The sequence below is a fragment of the Mchenga conophoros genome, linkage group LG1 (genome assembly GCF_057382185.1).
Source record: "Mchenga conophoros isolate Kocher_MC1m ecotype Shallow Benthic linkage group LG1, M_conophoros_male_GT1.1, whole genome shotgun sequence".
Classification (NCBI taxonomy): Eukaryota; Metazoa; Chordata; class Actinopteri; order Cichliformes; family Cichlidae; genus Mchenga; species Mchenga conophoros.
Genome location: NC_140526.1, coordinates 38,101,972 through 38,121,654, shown reverse-complemented (window position 1 = coordinate 38,121,654; position 19,683 = coordinate 38,101,972). Strand labels below are relative to the sequence as shown.

At 41.5% G+C, this 19,683-nt stretch overlaps 1 protein-coding gene across 1 annotated transcript in view; it reads right to left on the bottom strand.

Moving 5' to 3' along the window:
* Positions 1-19,683, bottom strand: part of LOC146583786 (nuclear receptor ROR-alpha A-like) — a 175,467-nt gene that overhangs the window by 65,854 nt on the left and 89,930 nt on the right. The window contains exon 2 of the mRNA XM_085277493.1: positions 5,339-5,371. Coding sequence (XP_085133619.1) covers positions 5,339-5,371 — 33 coding nt within the window. The remainder of the gene's footprint in view (positions 1-5,338; positions 5,372-19,683) is intronic.

The following is a 19,683-nucleotide window of genomic DNA, read 5'->3' as shown; positions in this document are numbered from 1 at the left end:
TCTAAGTGCTTAGAGCAGCTGGTCCTAGCACACTTCAAATCCTGTCTCCCCCCCACCCTGGACCCCCACCAATTCACATACCGCCAGAACAGGAGCACAGAGGATGCAGTCTCCATCGCACTGCACTCTGTCCTCTCACACCTGGACAATAACAACACCTACGCCAGATGCTTTTTATAGACTTCAGTTCAGCATTCAATACAACCCACCCCTCACAACTCATCAGGAAACTGACAGACCTGGGTATCAGTTCCCTCATCTGCAAATGGTTACTGGACTTCCTGACCAACCGCCCCCAACATGTCCGGCTGGATAACCGCTGCTCATCTACAATCACAATGAACCGTGTACCACAAGGCTGTGTGATGAGCCCTTTCCTCTACTCTCTCTTCACCCACGACTGCAGACCTGCTGATGGTTCCAACACCATCATTAAGTTTGCAGATGACACCACGATGAGGCCGCCTACAGGGAGGAGGTGGATCGTCTGGCTGAGTGGTGCGACAGAAACAACCTGCTGCTTAACACCGAGAAGACCAAGGAGCTCATCATGGACTACAGGAGGAATGCTGACCCACATCCACCCATCCACATTAAGGGGACGGCTGTGGAGCGTGTGAGCAGCTTCAAGTTCCTGGGAGTTCACATCTCCGAGGATCTCACCTGGACGACCAACTGCTCCAAGCTGGTCAAGAAGGCTCACCAGCGCCTCTTCTTCTTGAGGACTCTGAGGAAGAACCACCTGTCCTCAGACATCCTGGTGAACTTCTATCACTGCACCATCGAGAGCATCCTGACCAACTGTATAACAGTCTGGTACGGGAACTGCTCTGCCTCGGACCGGAAGGCGTTGCAGAGGGTCGTGAAAACTGCCCAGCGCATCGCCGGAGCACCACTTCCTGCCATAAAAGACATCTACAGGAAGTGGTGTCTGAAAAGGGCTGGGAAAATCATCAAAGACCCCAGTCACCCATCACATGGACTCTTCACCCTCCTGCCCTCTGGGAGGCGCCACAGGAGCCTCCGGACTAAGACCACCAGGTACCGGAACAGCTTCTTCCCCACAGCTGTCAGACTCCTGAACTCTGCCTCCTGACATCTGACCCACGTTAAACTCATGGACTGAACATACACACACCCACAATGGACAACTGTACCCTCAAACACACAATAATAACATGGACTGAACCACCACTCACAACCACTAGCACTTTATATAGCCTCTGTAGAAACTATCTACACCCTCACTTATCTTAACTGCACTACTATATAGCTCTGTGTAAATAATCATTCTGTACATTCGATAATCTTTAATCCTACAACTGTTTACAACTTGCATAGTTCCCATTTCTGTATAGCTGTATATCTCAGATTCTGTAAAGTTATTTATTTCATATTCTGTATAGTTTTTCATATTTATATCCTGTTCATAGCCTGTACATAGCTTGTACTCACTACAGCCTGTACATACTTATAGTTATAGAATATTCACAACATACTTCATACCGTGTACATTATAACATAATAGACCCATTTCTGTAATATACTCACATATCTATATTATTGCTAATATATATTGTAATATATCTATATCACTAAAGCACTTCTGGATAGATGCAAACTGCATTTCGTTGCCTTGTACCTGTGCATGTGCAATGACAATAAAGTTGAATTCTAATTCCAATTCTAATTCTAATCATGTTCCCAAATATTGGCGACCATGCTACCCGCCCACTCGGCGGGGTGACGGCAAACCCATGTCAAGCACTTTAATGCCAAAGCAACAGGTTTGGATATAACCCTACAGAGATGTCGGGAACAGTTACAAACATTAACAGAGCACACAGTCTGATGCCAAGCAAGGAGATGAAGGGACAAGGAAAACAGTGTAAAAGATCTGTTTTTCCCATCGCATAAATATAGAAATGGAGTTTCTGAAATGCATCACCCTTGTAAAAGTTTATTAATTATTATCATTTTATTGTTATTATTAAAGGCTTGTTCAGATAATCAGATGCAGAATTGTCAAAAATAAGAACCTATTACTCCAATTAACTGTTATGAAAGGTCCACCTTCACTTTTAGCTTTGGATAACCACCAACAGTTTTCATCTTTATGGAGAAAAATTCATACTACAGCCAGATAATGAGCCAAAACAAACCTCAAAGATCTGAGAACTACTTGAAGACCAAAGACGACCAAGGAGTCCTGCTAGTCATAGACTTTCATACACAGTTACCCAACTTCAACACCACTGAACATTTAAGGGGGTACTAGAAAAAAAAAAGCCATGCCTTTGAAGATATCACAAATAAGCTCTTTTGAACATTTTCAGGCAATGGATGGATTGTGTATCCAAAATTCTGCTCAGCACTTTTTTTCAAAGAAGTTCCTAAAGTCTTTAAAAGGAAGATTATTAAATTAAGCAACACAAGTTAAAAACCCAGAGTCCATATGAGAAACATACAAAACCAAACTAAGCAGAAGAGGATGAACTCAGATACATACACTGTTAGCATGGGAGGAAAAACAGATGAATGGCCATTAGACAATGGGAGAAACATACCTATTGACACACCCAGGGCACACTGTCCACAAATGAAAGCAATGAGGGAGGGACAGGCAATCACAAAGGAGGGAAAACAGACACCAATGGAGACAAGACAAAGGTGGAAACCATCAAGAGAGGAACCCATGAGCAAAGACATTTACCAAACCAAAACAGGACATAGACCACACCAAAAATGGACCACCAAAGACTCCAATCTGGTCCGGTGGACAGCTCTGGAAAATATGAAGGACCTACCTTCATACTACTACGTATGGTGAAAAACTGGCATCCCAGTGCCAGAAAAGTTTGCTGTTGCATATTGCAGAGAAGGGATAGTAGAGCAGTAAACTGGCAACCCGGTGCCAGTAATGTTTATTGTTGTTTTTTGCAAATAATAGATAGGATAGGTTGTAGAGAAGCTGGCAACCCGGTGCCAGAAAGGTTTGCTGCTACATTTTGATAATGAAGCATAGAGAAGAGAGGAGGTGGCATCCCAGTGGTTGAAAAACTTGCTTCTGCATTTTGTGAACAAGGGATAGAGAAGACAGCACCTGGCATCCCAGTGCCAAAAGTGTTGGTTCTGCACTTTGTGAAGCAGGCATTGAAAACAGCAAAACTGCCATCCCAGCGATGGAAAGGTTTGCTTCTCCACTTTGGCGAAGCAGGGATAGAAAACAGAAAAACTGGCTTCCTAGTGCCTATCCAAGATAAACAGCAATGGAGGGGCAGCAGAGCATGGAAGTAGTGACTGATTTCCAGCAGCGCATGAAATTGTGGTAGGGGGCGGCTGCATGGAACAGTGATGGGATGCTTCTTTTTCTGTTACCAGAGCTTGTCTATGCTACATGGTGCTGGTGGGTGGGTCAAGCTGCAAGGCGCACAGCAGCTGCTGTTGGAAGTTTTATATTTGCTTCTGGTCAACTGACTTTTAGATATGTGAGTGTTAAGAAGCTACAAAGGTAGAACAACAATGAAAAAAAATGCCTCTCTCTTTTAGTATCCGAGCTACAGTCCAGTCTTGATCCTCATCAGAAGAATACTTTTATGAGACCTTCCTGGAACATAGGAACGGCATGCTGTCTGAGTCAGCGTTGACATGTGTCGGCTTTTTGGGTAAAAGTCACTTTATATCTGGATGGAGTGAAGAGAGGAGTTCTGATGTACGGAAAGATGGATGTAGCCAACCGGATTGCCGAGCGGTGAGAAAAAGTGCTATGAGGTTCCCAAGGATGACCGGTGGAGTTTGGTCTCTCTGAAGCACCTGACATGTTGTTCAGAGAGTTTTGGTTTCTTGGATTGCCTGAAAGAGAATCCAATGAAATAAAGATAGAGAACCGGTAGGGGCATGTATAGAGGTTTGGTCCCTCTCCTAAAATTCAGATAAATTATCTCCAATATGTTCATAGGGATACATTGTTGAGTTAAACTTCATTTCCACTGACAGAAAGGGGAGTTCCACAGTTGCATGTTGAAATATCCATGAGCGAGATGCTCCATGTATAAATGGGTAAATGTGGCTTGTAACGTAGAAGTGCTGTAGGCACTCAGTGGTGAAAAGTACCACAACAGTCCGTTCCATCTAATCATTCAGCTAAGACCAATCTTCAAACTCCTACAGAATATCAGTGCCTGAGGAAACTATTTTGGATAGCACTCTGATCGTTGTAGGATTTCCCTTTTTCAAGCACTAACCACTTACACAGTTCGAAATAACAACCTGAACCTATGAGTAAGTCTCACAAAGCACCTACCTTTAGGTCATAGCTTATAGGAACTTTACAAAATGCCTCCAGTTGACCTGCAGCAATATCCCCTCTAACACAGCAGTGTGGTGTTTAAGTGTCTCTCCTCCTCTCATGTTGTCTCAGCAAATCTGTGCAGTGACAGAGAACCTCCCTCATAAAATAAAGCTAAAGATATATTTACAGGGCACCTCACCCACCATCCCACTCAGCTTCATAAAACAAATCCCAACTGAGCTGTGGAGCATCAGTGAAAACGATTAAGCTTCCTGAAAACAGCCATGCTGAGTAAATATCAGAGTGCTGTAGGCGAGAGTGTCTCCTGCCAGCAGAGAGAGGAAACTGAGGTGCAGCAGGAGTTTCATTCTTCCTCCAAATTGGCAGAACACGGGAATGATTTATGCTTGGAAAAGCCGCTCAGCCGATGTCGGAGCTCTCCACCTCCCCTCATCAGGCCCAGTCAGTAGATTCACAGCAGCATGTTAGGAGCTGTTTGGGCAGCGCCTGGAGGATCAGCGTTCCTCCCTCCGACAGTCCCACGCACAGACGACTGCAGGAGGATCTCACATTCATTATCCAGCCTTATCAGCTCTAATGAGAGAGACTCCACTCTAGCAGAAGTCCCCTGTCACACATTTGTCCTCATCTATCCTTCACTCTCACAGTGCTTGCATGTTTTACAGTAAAAACTGCTTATAATGTTGTGGGGGAAACACGTTCAGTGTTCCACAGTGAATGGAAACTTCATTAAAAACTCATCGAGTGAATCGACTTAGACCACCTACCCTCAGAATCTTAGTTCAGGGGACAGCGGCCAGATTGCAAACAAAGGAAATCTATTCATGCAAAAATTTTGATAGTCTTTTGGCCCTCATGCTTTGGATTTAGTTTTACATTTGCTGTCTTGTTCTTACTGATTAGTCTCACCTATTCTTCAACACTCTCCAGTGTGCCTAAAAACGAGGAGCATTCGTGTTATTAATACAACTTCTAGATAAAACAGTTTTACCAACCAATACACAGTGATGCAAAAACAGAACTCACATGAGTGTGTCTTCTTCACAGCTGCCGACAAACCTGAAAGACACAACAGAGATAAAGTGTTGCTTTTCCCCTTTTTTCAAATGAACAGATCCAGATTTTCCAATCTCATGTTTTTGTCTCTGGTGGTTTTTGCATTGGAGTCTGTGTTGTGCACAGCATTGTGGTAGCTATTGTTGCTAATGAAAGTAGAATGAGAGACTATTAGCTCACTGTCGATGCAAGAGCAAGTGTAAGTATCTCATCTTGTGGATTTTTGCTGGGAATTTTTGTTCTTCCCATAGACGTCACTCCACAGAATGTTAGAGAGAACAGAGTGTGTTTGGGAAAGTTTCATACTTTGCCAATAAAATGAAAAAACAAACCCAAATCAAATGTTTACCTCCTATAGTTTCCCAAAGCTGAAATACACATCCACATTTATGAAGCTGATGTGACAGATCCACCATCCCCTACAGATCACTTCTGCGGGAGTCTGTCTACGGCGGTGGCTTTCCTACAACTAGTTGTACATTTCTGTACAATACTGACTTATTAACCATGACACTATAACCTGAAAGCATATCCTATACCTTTACTATTCTGGCTTTAACTGTTCCACCGAAGCCTGAACTCATTCACCACCCTGCTGTGTCCGGTCACGTTAACTTTGTATTTACTTTTTAGTTAGAATGAATTTAGGCTGATCTAGGAACTGAATTTTTATCTCAGTAAGAATATAGGTTCATTTTTTTTTTAAATGTGAGTAAACCCAAAGTTTGATGGTGGTCCACAATTTTTCCCCTCCCTAACTGCATTGTCAGCCCTTCAACCATGAGGTAATTGACAGTCTATAAATTTGTTTATAATTACATCTGCTGCTGCCATGGAGGTTTGAGGCTCACAAAGAACAGTGAACACCCATAACAACCAAGAAAGAAATGGCCTTTGAGTTTCCACAGGCATTTCAGTGTGTCATCAAACATAAAGTGAGGCTCATTATTTTGGGGTAAATGTGGACACTCAGCAGCAGAATGATGCAAAGCTGCAACAGCTCTTCATACTCTAGCTTCCTCCAGAGGGCTGTGGGAGTGACGGGGTGGTGGTTGGAGACGCTCTGGGGCCACAGTGACTCGACCCTCTGATAGGCTCGCGTTGCCCATCTGGACGAGGTCACTGCAGTGACTGTGTCGTGTGTGTACGTGTGTGTACACTAGTGTGTATGTGTATATCAGTAGTGACAGGAAAGGGTTGAGGTGGATTTACGACATTTTTAGAATATTCAGCCTAGATTACAAAATGTTTGTGAGAGCTTAAATAATTTTATTATAATAATTTACAAAGGTAACCTGCTTTTTTAAGATGTTTTTTCTTTTAACACTTTAAAGTTGAACTGAACCAGTACTTCTTCTTCTTCTTTACACTGAAGATAGTTCTTAATGACATTGGCTGGGTGTTTGGGGTGGTTGTCCAGAATACATTTGGGGCCAATAAACAATCATTTATATTTCTGAAAGCGTTCTTTGTTTACAGCATTTTTCACACCTGCCTAAAACTTTTGCACAATACTGTATTTTTTTTATATATATATCTGCTTGGAAACCAGCCTTTTTTCTGTTGATCAAACTGTAATTATTTAAAATTGTTTCACCTTCACAATGTGTGAGTTTCTCAGGACTGTCTTCTAAAACAAATAGTGTCAGGCTAGAGGAAGTCAGGGTGGATGGATGGCTCAGTAAAACAACTTCTATGACAGATGAAATCATAGTGTAAACTGTGCTTTTCTTGAGTTTTCCTGTGTATGTGTTGATCCATCATAACACAAAGACGTGAAACACTCGGTGTGGCTGGGTTCATCATGGCGGAGGGAAAAAGCATTGTGGTGGTTCTCTGAGCGTTTGTGCTGCAAGTAAATGTTTAAAATCAAACTTCAAAATTATAGGTACAAATGTGTGTGTGCTATGCATATTTTTTCATTCAGCGCAGGAACAGTTCACCTCTAATGTCAAGTCCTCCCATCAGCCATCTGGTCGTCTACCATCACACATGCACACAACACAACAGGACAGTCAATCACTGTCCAGCACAGCCTGTGGAGGTGTGCACACAGCCCTGACTCTCCTTGTTCAGTCCTTGCAGTCACCTAAGGGCGTATAAAGAAGCCTTTAAAACCATGTAGATGTTTGGTTTTGGTTTTTCAGATTTTATGTTCTGGACAAAGTTCAAACAGCAGGTTTTTATACCAGATACGTCTGTTTCTGCTATCTTTGTTTTTTTCGGGGGGAATGCACCCATGGTTTACACAAACCTTTCTTCAGACAGACAATAATACTGTTGTAAAGCTGAAAAACTAATGGGGCTGAGGAAAAACAGTCATTCTGAAGCAGGAGTACCTCAGGGATTTAAGAGCAGTGGACAATGTCATTACTCCGTCCTGTTCACATTTATTTTCATGAACACTGGAAGAAAAAGTGCCGCTACCATCTTCAGCAATGAGATATCAGTTTTAAATTGTTGTTTTACCTCCAGCTACTTCCTGAAGGGCAAAAATGATGCTGTGGTGTTAAAGTGGGAAATAGTGTCTTTGTGATTGAGACTGACAGCAGTTTGTCCTTAATCTACCAGAGAACAGTTTAAAATAAAGAGTGCAACAACCTTGACAGCTTATTAAAAGCGAAAGGAGAAAACTGACTCCTTTTAGAGAGAAGTCACCTTTCCACATCCAGCCGTGGGGAAATTCAGAGTATTCAGATTGGTTCTTTACAAGCAAAATTTACACCCGGACGTCTGTATTGTCATTTAACTTGCCTCCTGTTTGTTTGAGATTGTGGTGAAACTCTGGTGGCTTTGTGTGCATCAGAGCATAGACTGTATATAAAAATGAATGTAGTTACCATAGTGACAACCATTGATAGCTGACATTTTTAAACAGTTTTTCCTGGGCACTCACGGTCCTCCTGCCACATTCCCAACTGCCACTCAGACTCCACCGTCTCTCCGCTTGTCTGAACGTATCCAACCAATCTTAAAATATTTCATTGAGAGAATTAACCATATTCATTCAACTCCATTATCGTGGATGTTTTACAGTAAGATCCTTTTAACCCCCACCTAGCATAAGTAGAGTTCGGCTTATTTAGCTTTATTCATTTTTTTTTTTTTTTACAGTGATTACTAACATTGGAACAACAGAAAAGCTGCATTTTCAGAAAATTACAAGGCCGTATGTACTCTTTATACTGGATGCCTAAGATTTACATGAATATTTCTGGTGTTCAAAATATTTTTCAGACTCACCTATTCTTAATGTTCACAGCAACCACATAATTTAACATTTATTTTTGGGGACGGGCTCAAACTTTTTTTGTATGCAAAACAACAGCTTTGACAAATTAATCACTGCATTTCACAATGCATTGTGAACACAGTGTGAACTGGTTAAAATAGGCTCTGGGACTGAAAATACAATCATATGGAAACACTAAAAGAATACTGTGTTACCTCAGGCACACATCCAGACCCTGCTCCTGGTTCGTCGGCTCTCTGAAAGGATTTCAGAGTCCACGGATGTAGTCCCAACTCTGCCAACGTGAGCCCAAACTGCCCCACTAACCTCCTGAAAAGATTCAGTTCCTGGATCAAACCATAAAATTCTCCCTGCTGCTTTTTGAGGGCAAATCTTTCACAAGAACACAAAGCTTTCAGTGTGTATATACATTACATGACAAGTTCACATCTGAAAAATGTGAAATTTTTCACATTGTTTTTTCACACTGTGTGTGGAGGCCTGTACTCCAGATGAGCATTAGGAGGGTAAAAGGCTTCGTTTTTGTTTCTGGGTCAAATTTTTCACTACTCTTCAAAAGCCGTTGTTTTGACTTTATGGCAGAAAGTGTGTACAATGAGCTACTTTATGTACCCCTCTGTGCACCCAAACATTAGTAGCCATGGGGACCATTGGCATTTCAAACAGACTCACTACATGTGACGGGAAGGTTTATAACCCAACTTCTGACTTAAATACTTCTAAATCCTGTCTCAGTTAGGATTGGACAGGAGTGTGGACACATTTAGTGGTTGATAGGGTGCCTGGGTTGTCGACCCACAGTTTTCAGTTTTACATTATTATTGAACTTTGATTTTCATATTATTTATCAATTCTGTTCTTTTGGTTTCTGTCTGTGCTCCATAGTTGCTCGTTCTCCCCCGTCTGCTGTCTCCCCTTGTCAAGTCTAATTACCGATTACTTCCCCAAAAAGTAATCCCGTTACTTTACTGATTACTTATTTTCAAAAGTAATTAATTACTTAGTTACTTAGTTACTTTTTAAAAAAAATATTTACAACCTGAATAGGTGATAAAGCAATGGCTCTTTCAGCCCAATTCTACTTTTTCTGCATAGTCCATCATACAAAATGTAATCAAATGGAAAAGTCTCTTTTTAAAACTTGTTTTATTAGTTTTAATCTTTTAACTTTATGCATCAAGCAAAAATTTAATTATATGCAACATTCTCTGACTGGAAGAAATTTGTTTAACATTTAAACTTATTTTCTGCACATTCCAGCACATAAAATATATATATATATTTTGTGTTTACACTCAGTCTTTCAAATAGATGCAAGTAAAACACAGCAGAAAATAAATAACATCAAAGACTAGTGGTCCTGTTGCTCTATTTTCACCTGTAAAGCAGGAGTGGCGTAGGCAGAGGTTTACCCTGGTGCAGGTGTGCCGCAGCGGTCAGTGGAAGAATCCACGAGTTTCTCTGTGAGTTTCCCATTACGTGGTAGCTACTCGGTGCTTGCTTGGAAGTTTAGGGGTTTTTTTCGCTGTAAAAAGAAGTTTTCTTCCCACGCACAGCGGACACTAATGTTTTTGTCACTTTTTATGGAATCAAACTCAAAGTAAGGTCAGTACTTCCACGCTTTAAACGCTGCACACTCATACTCTCTCCCGCACTCGATATATGATCCACTGTTGTCACGAACGTCGCACTCGCTTATGTCACTGTCATGAGATGTTCTCGCAAAAAATTCACGGTTTTAGTAACGCAGTAACGCAGCGTTCCTACGGGAAAGTAACGGTAATCTAATTACAGTTTTTGCAATAGTAATCCCTTACTTTACTCGTTACCTGAAAAAGTAATCAGATTACAGTAACAAGTTACAAGTAACGCGTTACTGCCCATCTCTGCTCATGAGTAGTTCCCAAACTGCTCATTGTCAGTTTGATCTTAAAGACATTATTTATTCTAGGTTAAGCCCTAGAATAATGTGGTTCTCAAACAACAGTAGCATCAGTATACAGTGATGTACACGAGTTTGCTCCTGATGGCGGCTGATAACACTCACAAATAAAGTTTACATCCTCTCCATCCAATCTGCTTCCTATCAGATTAGTCAGAACCAATGCTGTGGTATTACTGAGCAAACCTGAATGTGCACAAAGTCATGTACGCAGCAAGGGAAAAAAGAAAAGAAAAGAAAAGAGAAAGGCGAGGAAATGTGAAAACAAATGATTCAGATGATTTCATTGATCATCAAACCCTGGCCTGGAACACAACTTGATTTAATGTGGCCAGAAAATGCCTCATCAGCAGAAATACACTTACTCCGTTTCCAGCAGTTGTCGTCGTTTATCTACAGTGACCTTTGACTTCCTCCGAAAATTAATCCTGTCTGCACACCAACACAAATACACACCCGGCACACAACTTCATATTTCAAAGACGTGCAATAACTGCTGTCCTCAAGCACCTACAAGGCTTTATCACAGAATCTGGGTCAAGTTAGAATATTCATTAGCTGTGGCCTTTCAACTCTGGCTGCAGGAAGAGGAGAAGCTCCAACCAAAACATTTTAGGCTGTAAGAGCGACACATTTACACAGAGCAACACAACAACCTGAGAAAAACACAACAGCTGTGTGAACTTGTCAGTGTCTTTTTTTGTTGTTGTGTAATTAATCTCTTGTGTGTCTCTTGGTGGACATTGTGTGTATTTGTTTTATTTTTGTGCTTTATCGGATCATACAGTGAAGACAGACAGGAAAGCAGAGGGACGGGGGGGGGGGCATGGGCCGCGGTCAGACTGATTTCCACTCGTAGCCTGTTGTTGACATTGTAGCTCTTTTTTGACCACTTTGTATTTACTTTGTATCTCCTGGTGGATTACTTGGGCTTTGTTTTAGCCAGTTGCATTTAACTTTATTGAAGTTGATTTGTCTCTTTGGCAGCATGGTGGTTAGCACTGTTGCCTCTCTGTGTTAGCCTTACCCAAGGTGTACCCTCCCTCTCACCCTGTGGTTGCTGTGATAGGCTCCAGATGACCCTGATGGGGATAAACTGATACCTCTTTTTGACGATTGGTGTATTTCTGTTGTCTTTCTGATTTTGTCAATTTTTGGATCATTTATTTCTTTTTGAACTATTTTGTGGGTCTTTTCGATTCGTGATGTTATTGGTACAATAACACTGTAGGGTCTTAAAACTTGCAATATATAGCACCTTGTTGTTGCTGTGAATTGATGACATATGTAATCAAACTAAAATTGAATTAAATTTGTATTTCAGAAGTTATTTTGTCCTCTCTAACTAACCTTTTTGAAGTCAAATCATTTTTTTCTGTCTTTGTGGATGATTTGTGCTACTCTGTAGCCATTTTCTAGCTTTCTCTGAGGATGATTAATGTTCATTTTCTTTTCCAAGACTCTTCAGTATGAACACTCTGGTGACAAAGTGTTGATTTTGGCCTGTTATCCAGCAGAATCTGGATCAGAAGGATTTAGTAAACATTAGGAATAACTAGGATAACGTACTTTCTAAGGCTTTAGGAGTACACTGGGCTCGATGTATTAGAGTTTCTGTCCAGCCCAGCCTGAGCTGTGGAAACAACAGGTTTGCAGCTGTCACAATTACACGAGTCTGGTTTGACAAATACATATAAACATCTGTCTGCAACACTGGTGCATGCTTGTGAAGAACAGCCAGTGATTCCCTCAGTGACTGGCATTCTCCACCTCTTCAGTCTGCTCAGACTGCTCCTCCCTCTTCCTCTTTCAGTCTTTTTGCAGTCTGTCACAGTGGATCACACACTGACACACTGACCCAAAACCTGCAGCTCACTGCTGAAATATTCAAAGCTTTACAGAGGAGAGGAGTCGACTCTGACTGCCTGTTAGCAGAAAGAAGACAGCCAGGGAATCATTATGGACAACATTAAGGTCACAGTCACGCTCTCTGTAAGCACGCGAGTACAAAAGCCAGCTGGCACAAAACCAATGCAAACCCCACAGCTGACACAATGTTAAACTTATTGTTGTGTTTAACTTACAGAGGAAGGTCTAAGAAATCATGAAGGAGTGAAAAACAGAATTAAAACCCTCTTTTGTTTTATTATCTGTCCCCCAGTGACCCCCTAAATGTGTCATTTTGCCTGAGTAACCCTCCAAAATATTATTTGATATCATCCAGGACACAAAAATGACTTTAAAAATGTTGTTTTCCAGAAGAAAAGATGGCAAATTTTCTTCTGAAGGTCGACTATAACTAAACAAAGGATTATCTACTTTTGATTCGTGTGCTGCAGAATGATGTAACAACAAGAACAACTTGAAACCTGTAAGTGACAACCACACCTTTCCAGAATTATTATAGATTTTGTCAAATAGACGTTTTTCTTTGTGTTTTACCGGCATGCCCGGCAGTCCTTCAGAGGCTGAGGCGGACAGGAATAATATGTGAGCTTTGGAAAAATAAAGCAAACAAAAAGCATTAAAATAAACAGTTAAATGAATCTAATCAAACATAGAGTATGCACTCAGTACTGGCGTGTTTCTGTCATCTCGCTCTCCTCCATAATTCATCTGTAGAGCTGAGCAGAAAGCGGCGACATAAGGAAACACATGAGGGACGTAGAAGCTTCTTCCAGCTGGATGCCCCAGTGGACAGACGAGGTTTTAAGAAGAAAAGCTGGCGACAGAGTGAGAGGATCCCTCAGGGCTCTGATGGATGAAGCAGGGAAACATTTGCTCACAATGAGCTGAGGCTCAAAACTGCAGGAGAAAAATATTTTTAAAAATGCTCTGACAACAATCTACTCAACCAGAAGCCTCATAAGCAAGAGTAGCTTTACTAACAACACAAACAAGAATACTTTGATTCTATTCCCACCAGTCAATGCTTTCATTTCACTGGATATTTTTTGAGCTGGACTGTGATGAAGTTTGGTCTAAAACCAACATTTGACTGAAAGTCTCTGGCCACAAACAACACATTCCAGAACATTCCAGCGCATCTCTTACCCTGCAAAGCATCACCGATGATGCTTTATCGGTGACTGTAACCCCTCAGTGATCTCTTAAGTCATATTCACTCATTTTAACTGTTCAGATCTGTATTAGCAAGATTTCTATTTATGTTCAAAACCTGCACATTCAAAATGCATCACAAACCTGTGTTTGTAGCCTCGTGGCTTCAATGAAGCTGACAGATGACCAAAAGGAAAGTCAATAATATTTCTGAATTAGTTAGGAAACTGGCAAGACCGCAAACATACCGATATTAATTCTCTCTCTTTATTGTCCTTCTGGCTCCGTCATGAAGCCAGGAGACATCTCTGCTTTTCGCGGATGGTGTGGTTCTGTTGGCTTCATCGGGTGATGGCCTCCAGCTCGCACTGGAACGGTTCGCAGCCGAGTGTGAAGCGGTGGGAATGAGAATCGGCACCTCCAAATCTGAGGCCACGGTCTTCAGCCAGAAAAGTGCCCACTCCAGGTCGGGACGAGTTCCTGCCCCAAGTGGAGGCGTTTAAGTATCTCGGGGTCTTGTTCACGAGCGACAGGAGAAGGGAGCGTGAGATCGACAGACAGATTGGTGCTGCTGCTGCTGCTGTGATGCCGTTGTCATGAAGAGCTGAGTGTAAAAGCGAAGCTCTCAATTTACTGGTCAATCCCTAACCTCACCTATGGTCATGAGCTGTGGGTGGTGACTGAAAGAATGAGATCACGGATTCAAGTGGCAGAAATGGGCTTCCTCCGAAGGGTGGCTGACCTCTCCCTTAGAGATAGGGTGAGGAGTTCAGCCATCCAGGAGGGGCTCAGAGTAGACCACTGCTCCTCCACATTGAGCCTCCTGAGCGAGGTGTTCTGGGCATGTCCCACGCCTTGGTGTTCCCCAGATAAGCTGGAGGAGGTGGCTGGGGAGTGGGAGGTCTGGGCTTCTCAGCTTGGGCTGCTGCCCCCGCGACCCGGCCTCAGATAAGCGGAAGAAGATGGGTGGATGGATGGATGGATGGATGGATGGATGGATGGATGGATGGATGGATGGATGGATGGATGGATGGGTGGATGGATGGATGGATAGCTCTGTCATGGTCTTCAACCTGCCTCACCCATGTTGCCCCTGACACATACTTTACTGTCATTTATTAGCAGCGAAGTATTAAATTCTTAAATATGTGATTAAAGCAACAAGATTTCTAAACATTTACTCATCAACCACTTCATTGGGTACATCTTGCCAGTACTGGGTTTCTCCTTTCTACCATTAGAACAACCATTATGCTTCCTGGCATTGATTCAACAAGGTGCTGGAGAAAATCTCTAGAGATCAGCATGATAACACAATGGCTTCGTGTTGTTTAGACCACATTATTAAAACCTGCCATCCAAATATCACATCAGAAATCAAGGCTCATCAGCACAGGTATCATTGTTCTTCCAATCTTTCACGTGAATTGTTCCCGTTCTTTGCTGACAGGTTTGGCACCCAGTGTGGTCTTCTGCTGCTGCAGCCCATCTGCTTCAGTGTTCAGTGTGTTGTTCATTCAGAGACGGTTGTTTGACTTACTGCTGCCTTCCAATCAACTCAAAGCAATCTAACAATGTCTCTGTCCTGTTTTATGGACAGAAATTTTCAGTCAGAGAAGTGCTGCTCATTGGCCATTTTCTTTTTTCAGACCATTCTCTTATTGTTTGGGAAGAATTACCTTGTGAAGTAGCCAATGAGGCTTTATAATAATGTCTTCACCGGCACCCTGTTAAATCCTTCTTGAATAATCAGGTCCAGTTTTATCTTAATGACCTTACAGTACCATATCATGTCGATAGAGCACTTCCCTCTCAGACTGTGGGCTTACCGGTGCTAATAGCATATTTAAAATTAGAATGGGAGGCAGAGCCTTCAGTTTTCCAGCCTTCCAGTTTGGATTCAGGAGAAAGACACTATCTCTACTTTTAAGTGCAGAGAGTGTTTCTTCTTCACTCACCTCTTTCCACTACTATGGGTTTATACACCACTTTGCATTTAATCATTAGTTATTATTAACCTCTGTCTCTCTTCCACAGCATGCCTTTTGTCTCCCTCCTCTAACCTCTAACCAATTGCAGCAGATGGCCCCACCCCTCCTTGACTCTGGCTCTTTCCCCTGGAGGTTTTTTCCTGTTAAAAGGGAGTTTTTCCTTCCCATTGTCACCGAGTGTTTACTCAGAAGCTCATCTGATTTTGGGGGGAAGGGGGGGGGGGGTTCTGTACCTTTTTTAGCCTTTTTAGAATATAAAGTAGTGACTGTTGTGGTGATTTGGTGCTACATAAATAGTTACTTAGGGATAGGCAAAAACACAGTTACCAATGTTTTTGCTGCCTCAATTGTTTGCCTTGTTTTTTGATAAAATAAAGACAGCTAGATAATAAACAAATATATTTTCATTTCATTATATTTTGTGAAAATTGTACACAAGTAAGCATCTTATAAGTGTATGAGGGAGTTTTGAAAATGCTATTTTCTTCGTCATCAAAGTGGGTTTTGTGGGTGTAAAGTAAAAATAACTTTGTCTACAGGAAAACTCCGCAGGGCACCTTCAAAACACGATCTTAACCAGACTGTGTTTGAGACAATTTAATAACCTAAAGAAAACCTGTAAGCTGTAAGCTGACATGTCAGGTCACTGTGTCAGCTTACAGTCGACTAGCTGACAGTTCGTCTTCCTCCAAAATATATCTGACACAAATATATCTGACACACAAAAAAGTCAAATTTACCCCTCCAGGCTGCAGCAGGTACAACCTGTGCTGTCAAACACCGCAGTCAGAGCTGCTACGCCGTGTCTGAAATCTGTTTTAAAGCTCTGAAGGATGTAAAACACGGCAGGCTGACACACCAAAGATGAAGGGAATCTGTTTCTGTCTCTCTCAACAGAGATTGCAGCTCCTGCATCATATAATTGTTCAGAGCGAGTGGCTCCTCGTACCAATTATAGCGCATTAGCAGCAGCCACCAAAGTCATTTCACCGCCACTCATCAGGGAGCTCACAACAAAAAGAAAGAAGAAGAAACACCCTTTCTTTCGCTGCCTTCAGTCGCCCGCAGCATCAAATGAAATGAGGGTTTAAGATGGTGGTGATAAAATGTGATTTAAGGATTAGAGATGTGTGTGAACTTTCAGTGACTTGCTTAAAAATGACAAGAGGAAGTAAAGCTTCCGCCAAAATATCACCTGAAATGAAACAAACAAAGATGATTAAAATAAAACCGCCTCATGTTGAAAAAAAGGATAAATCAGTCTGCGAAGGATATTAATGACTCATGCAGCCATATTTTTAACATGAGTTTTCATATTTTACCTGCCAACACTGAGCAGGGAGGCAGTACCCACAACACTATGATAACATGTATGTCTGTGGATTTAAAGTTCATTTTAGATGACATGAAAGATAAAGAGCCATGTCCTTTGTAGTTTTCAAAGTGCATCTCAACAGCAGAATCGCTGCTGACTGAAAGCAGAAAAGTCCAAATTAAAGCAGCAGAGCACAAATCCAGAAGTTTCTCCCTGTCGTGGGTTAAACACTTCCCAGAATTCAACTCAGATCATGGATGTGCAGTGCTACACACCCAAGTCTTTCCCAATCCACTTCCTGTTATGCACTGTTTGTCTCTAAGTTCAAAGCGAGGCTGATGGCGTCACTATGACATCATCAACGGCCCAGATTTACTTCACATAATTTAATTAAACGCAAATGTTTCTTAAATTTGCACCACAGACTCTCCACTGTGACGTGTCCTCAGTCATTATCCAAGGTTAAATTGGGACAGTTTGTTGTAAAACCTTTATTTCTGTAAGCAGCAGGTCTGTGTAGCAGTTGCTTACAGGACCCACATAAAGCTTAACTACTCTTTTGTTTTAGTAATGTCGGTCAGCAAAGAAAAGGCAACACATTAACGTTGTCTGACAAGCAGCCAAAAAGTGCGTTCTGGAAAATATCAGGCTCAAGTGCTGAAAACTGCAGCTCCTTGAATGGGAGCCATGACATTACCCGCTGGTTTCTGAAGCCTCAGTCTGAGTGTTTTTTTTTTTAAATTTATTCATTTTTATTTCATAAATTGTACACATGCAACGTGCAGACATTCTGTCAATTAACGCTAAATTTAAAAAAATACAAAAGCAAGTCATGTTATCTGTTAGATAATATTAATATAAATGTTCTAAAAGGTACCAATAACACAAACAGGTCCAACACCTGACACAAACAGGTCCACCTGCTGTAATGTCAATCACAGGAACCACACGTCTCACTTCACTAAGATGATTGTGAGGAACTGAAGTGAGAAGCTTTCCTTAGAAGCACAAACCGCTTTCTGTACCAGGCTGTCAACACGACTTTTAAGTTTGAGGTAACAAGGATTCATGGCAGTGACTCACTTTTCTGGTCAGAGTCAAGCATCCAAATGTGTTGCCACGGTCGACTGTGTTTCCTGAAAATATCTTGTAACCCACCAAAACTTTTTAAAATTACATTTCTAATTAACAAAAGAGACTTCTGGTTCCAAATATTTTCACTGCTGCTGATTCACTTGATGTTAATTTTCCATCAACAGTTTTCATTTGGCACCTGATAACAAACACCTACTGACCAGTCACCACACAGAGAAATAAAACAGATAAAACACACAACTTCAGTAAATGATAATCATAACTTCATTTTCTATTTGTGTACCACCTTTTTGTCATGGATTGGGGCAGATTTAGCCAGTAGTGTTGGGAAAATTGTAAAAATTGGAATTATGAATGCACAAAAGTACCATTTAGATCCAAACACACTGCCAAGCAGTAAAAGCATACCTGGATAATAATACATACAGTGTAACACAATGAGCCATGGATTGGCCTCCTGAGAACTTGGACTTCAACATTATTCAAGCAGTTTGAGATCAACGTGACAGAGAACAGGACCAAATGCAGCCATCGTCCAGCTTTGGTGTTTTAACCTCCTAAGACCCGAACTCTTCCATGGCATGCATTTTTAATTTCTCTTTGATATTTAGGCATGTTGGGACCTGATGAATGTAAAAACAAAGAATTGCCAGATTTTTTTTTTTTTACCTGATTTTTGTTTCTGACAAGAATGAGATGCACATATGAGGATATTTGTTTAAAATGTCAATAGAACAGTGTCAGTATAGTGTCGTCGTAAGGGGATATCAGGCCCTTGTAGAGCAAAGTTTTGTATTTTGGTTTAGACAACCCAAAATGTGATGTCCACATATGTGGACGCCAGGTCCTAGGAGGTTAAATGTCTTTGAAGAAGACCCGAGAGTTCAGACTGTGTTGAAGAATAAAGGTGGTCACACCAAATATTGACTTTCAAGCTATTCGGAAATGTAAAAATTCTGTTTTTGCCTTATATAATGGATTTCCCTTTACGTTTGCACGTTTCAATAAATTGCAGCACATATTTCTCATTTTCCCAGGATTATATAAAGCAATATGGGGTTGCTCAAAACATTAGTAAAGTACAATAGTTTGGCAACATAATTTGTGATCAGTTAACGTGCCCACATACACTCTAAAGTTCCCTGAGCTGAAGATGTACAAAGTCTATAAATGACAAAAGTATAATGAGTGTACAAACACACTCACAGGCCCACATAGCTTGTGGTAGTTGTTTCCTGTTTAACCGCAGTAACGTTCACTGCCACCTCACACAGCCTCACATGAAAGAGCAGCGGCTTATCACCAGCAGCCAAACACAACTGACACTCTGCTGTTGCAACTGAAGCTGCTCCGACGCAGGTACACAACCCAGGCGAGTGCCACCAATCAACCAAAGCAGCCGTCACACATGATTAGAAAGTTGTCTGTGGTCGCTTATAGTCACAGCTCTGTTTTATTCGACATGCTTGTTACCTGACTAAAACATCTTAAACAGTCTCAGTACAGAATAGTCGGAACAATTCATTCAAAATCAGGAAATCGTTCAGCAGTTTTGCACTAACAGAGGGAAGTTTTGGTGTTCATGTAGTTCGAGGACTTTGTATATGGGGCTGAGCTAAAAATCACTCAGACATGAGACGCTCTTCTTTCATCTAGCAG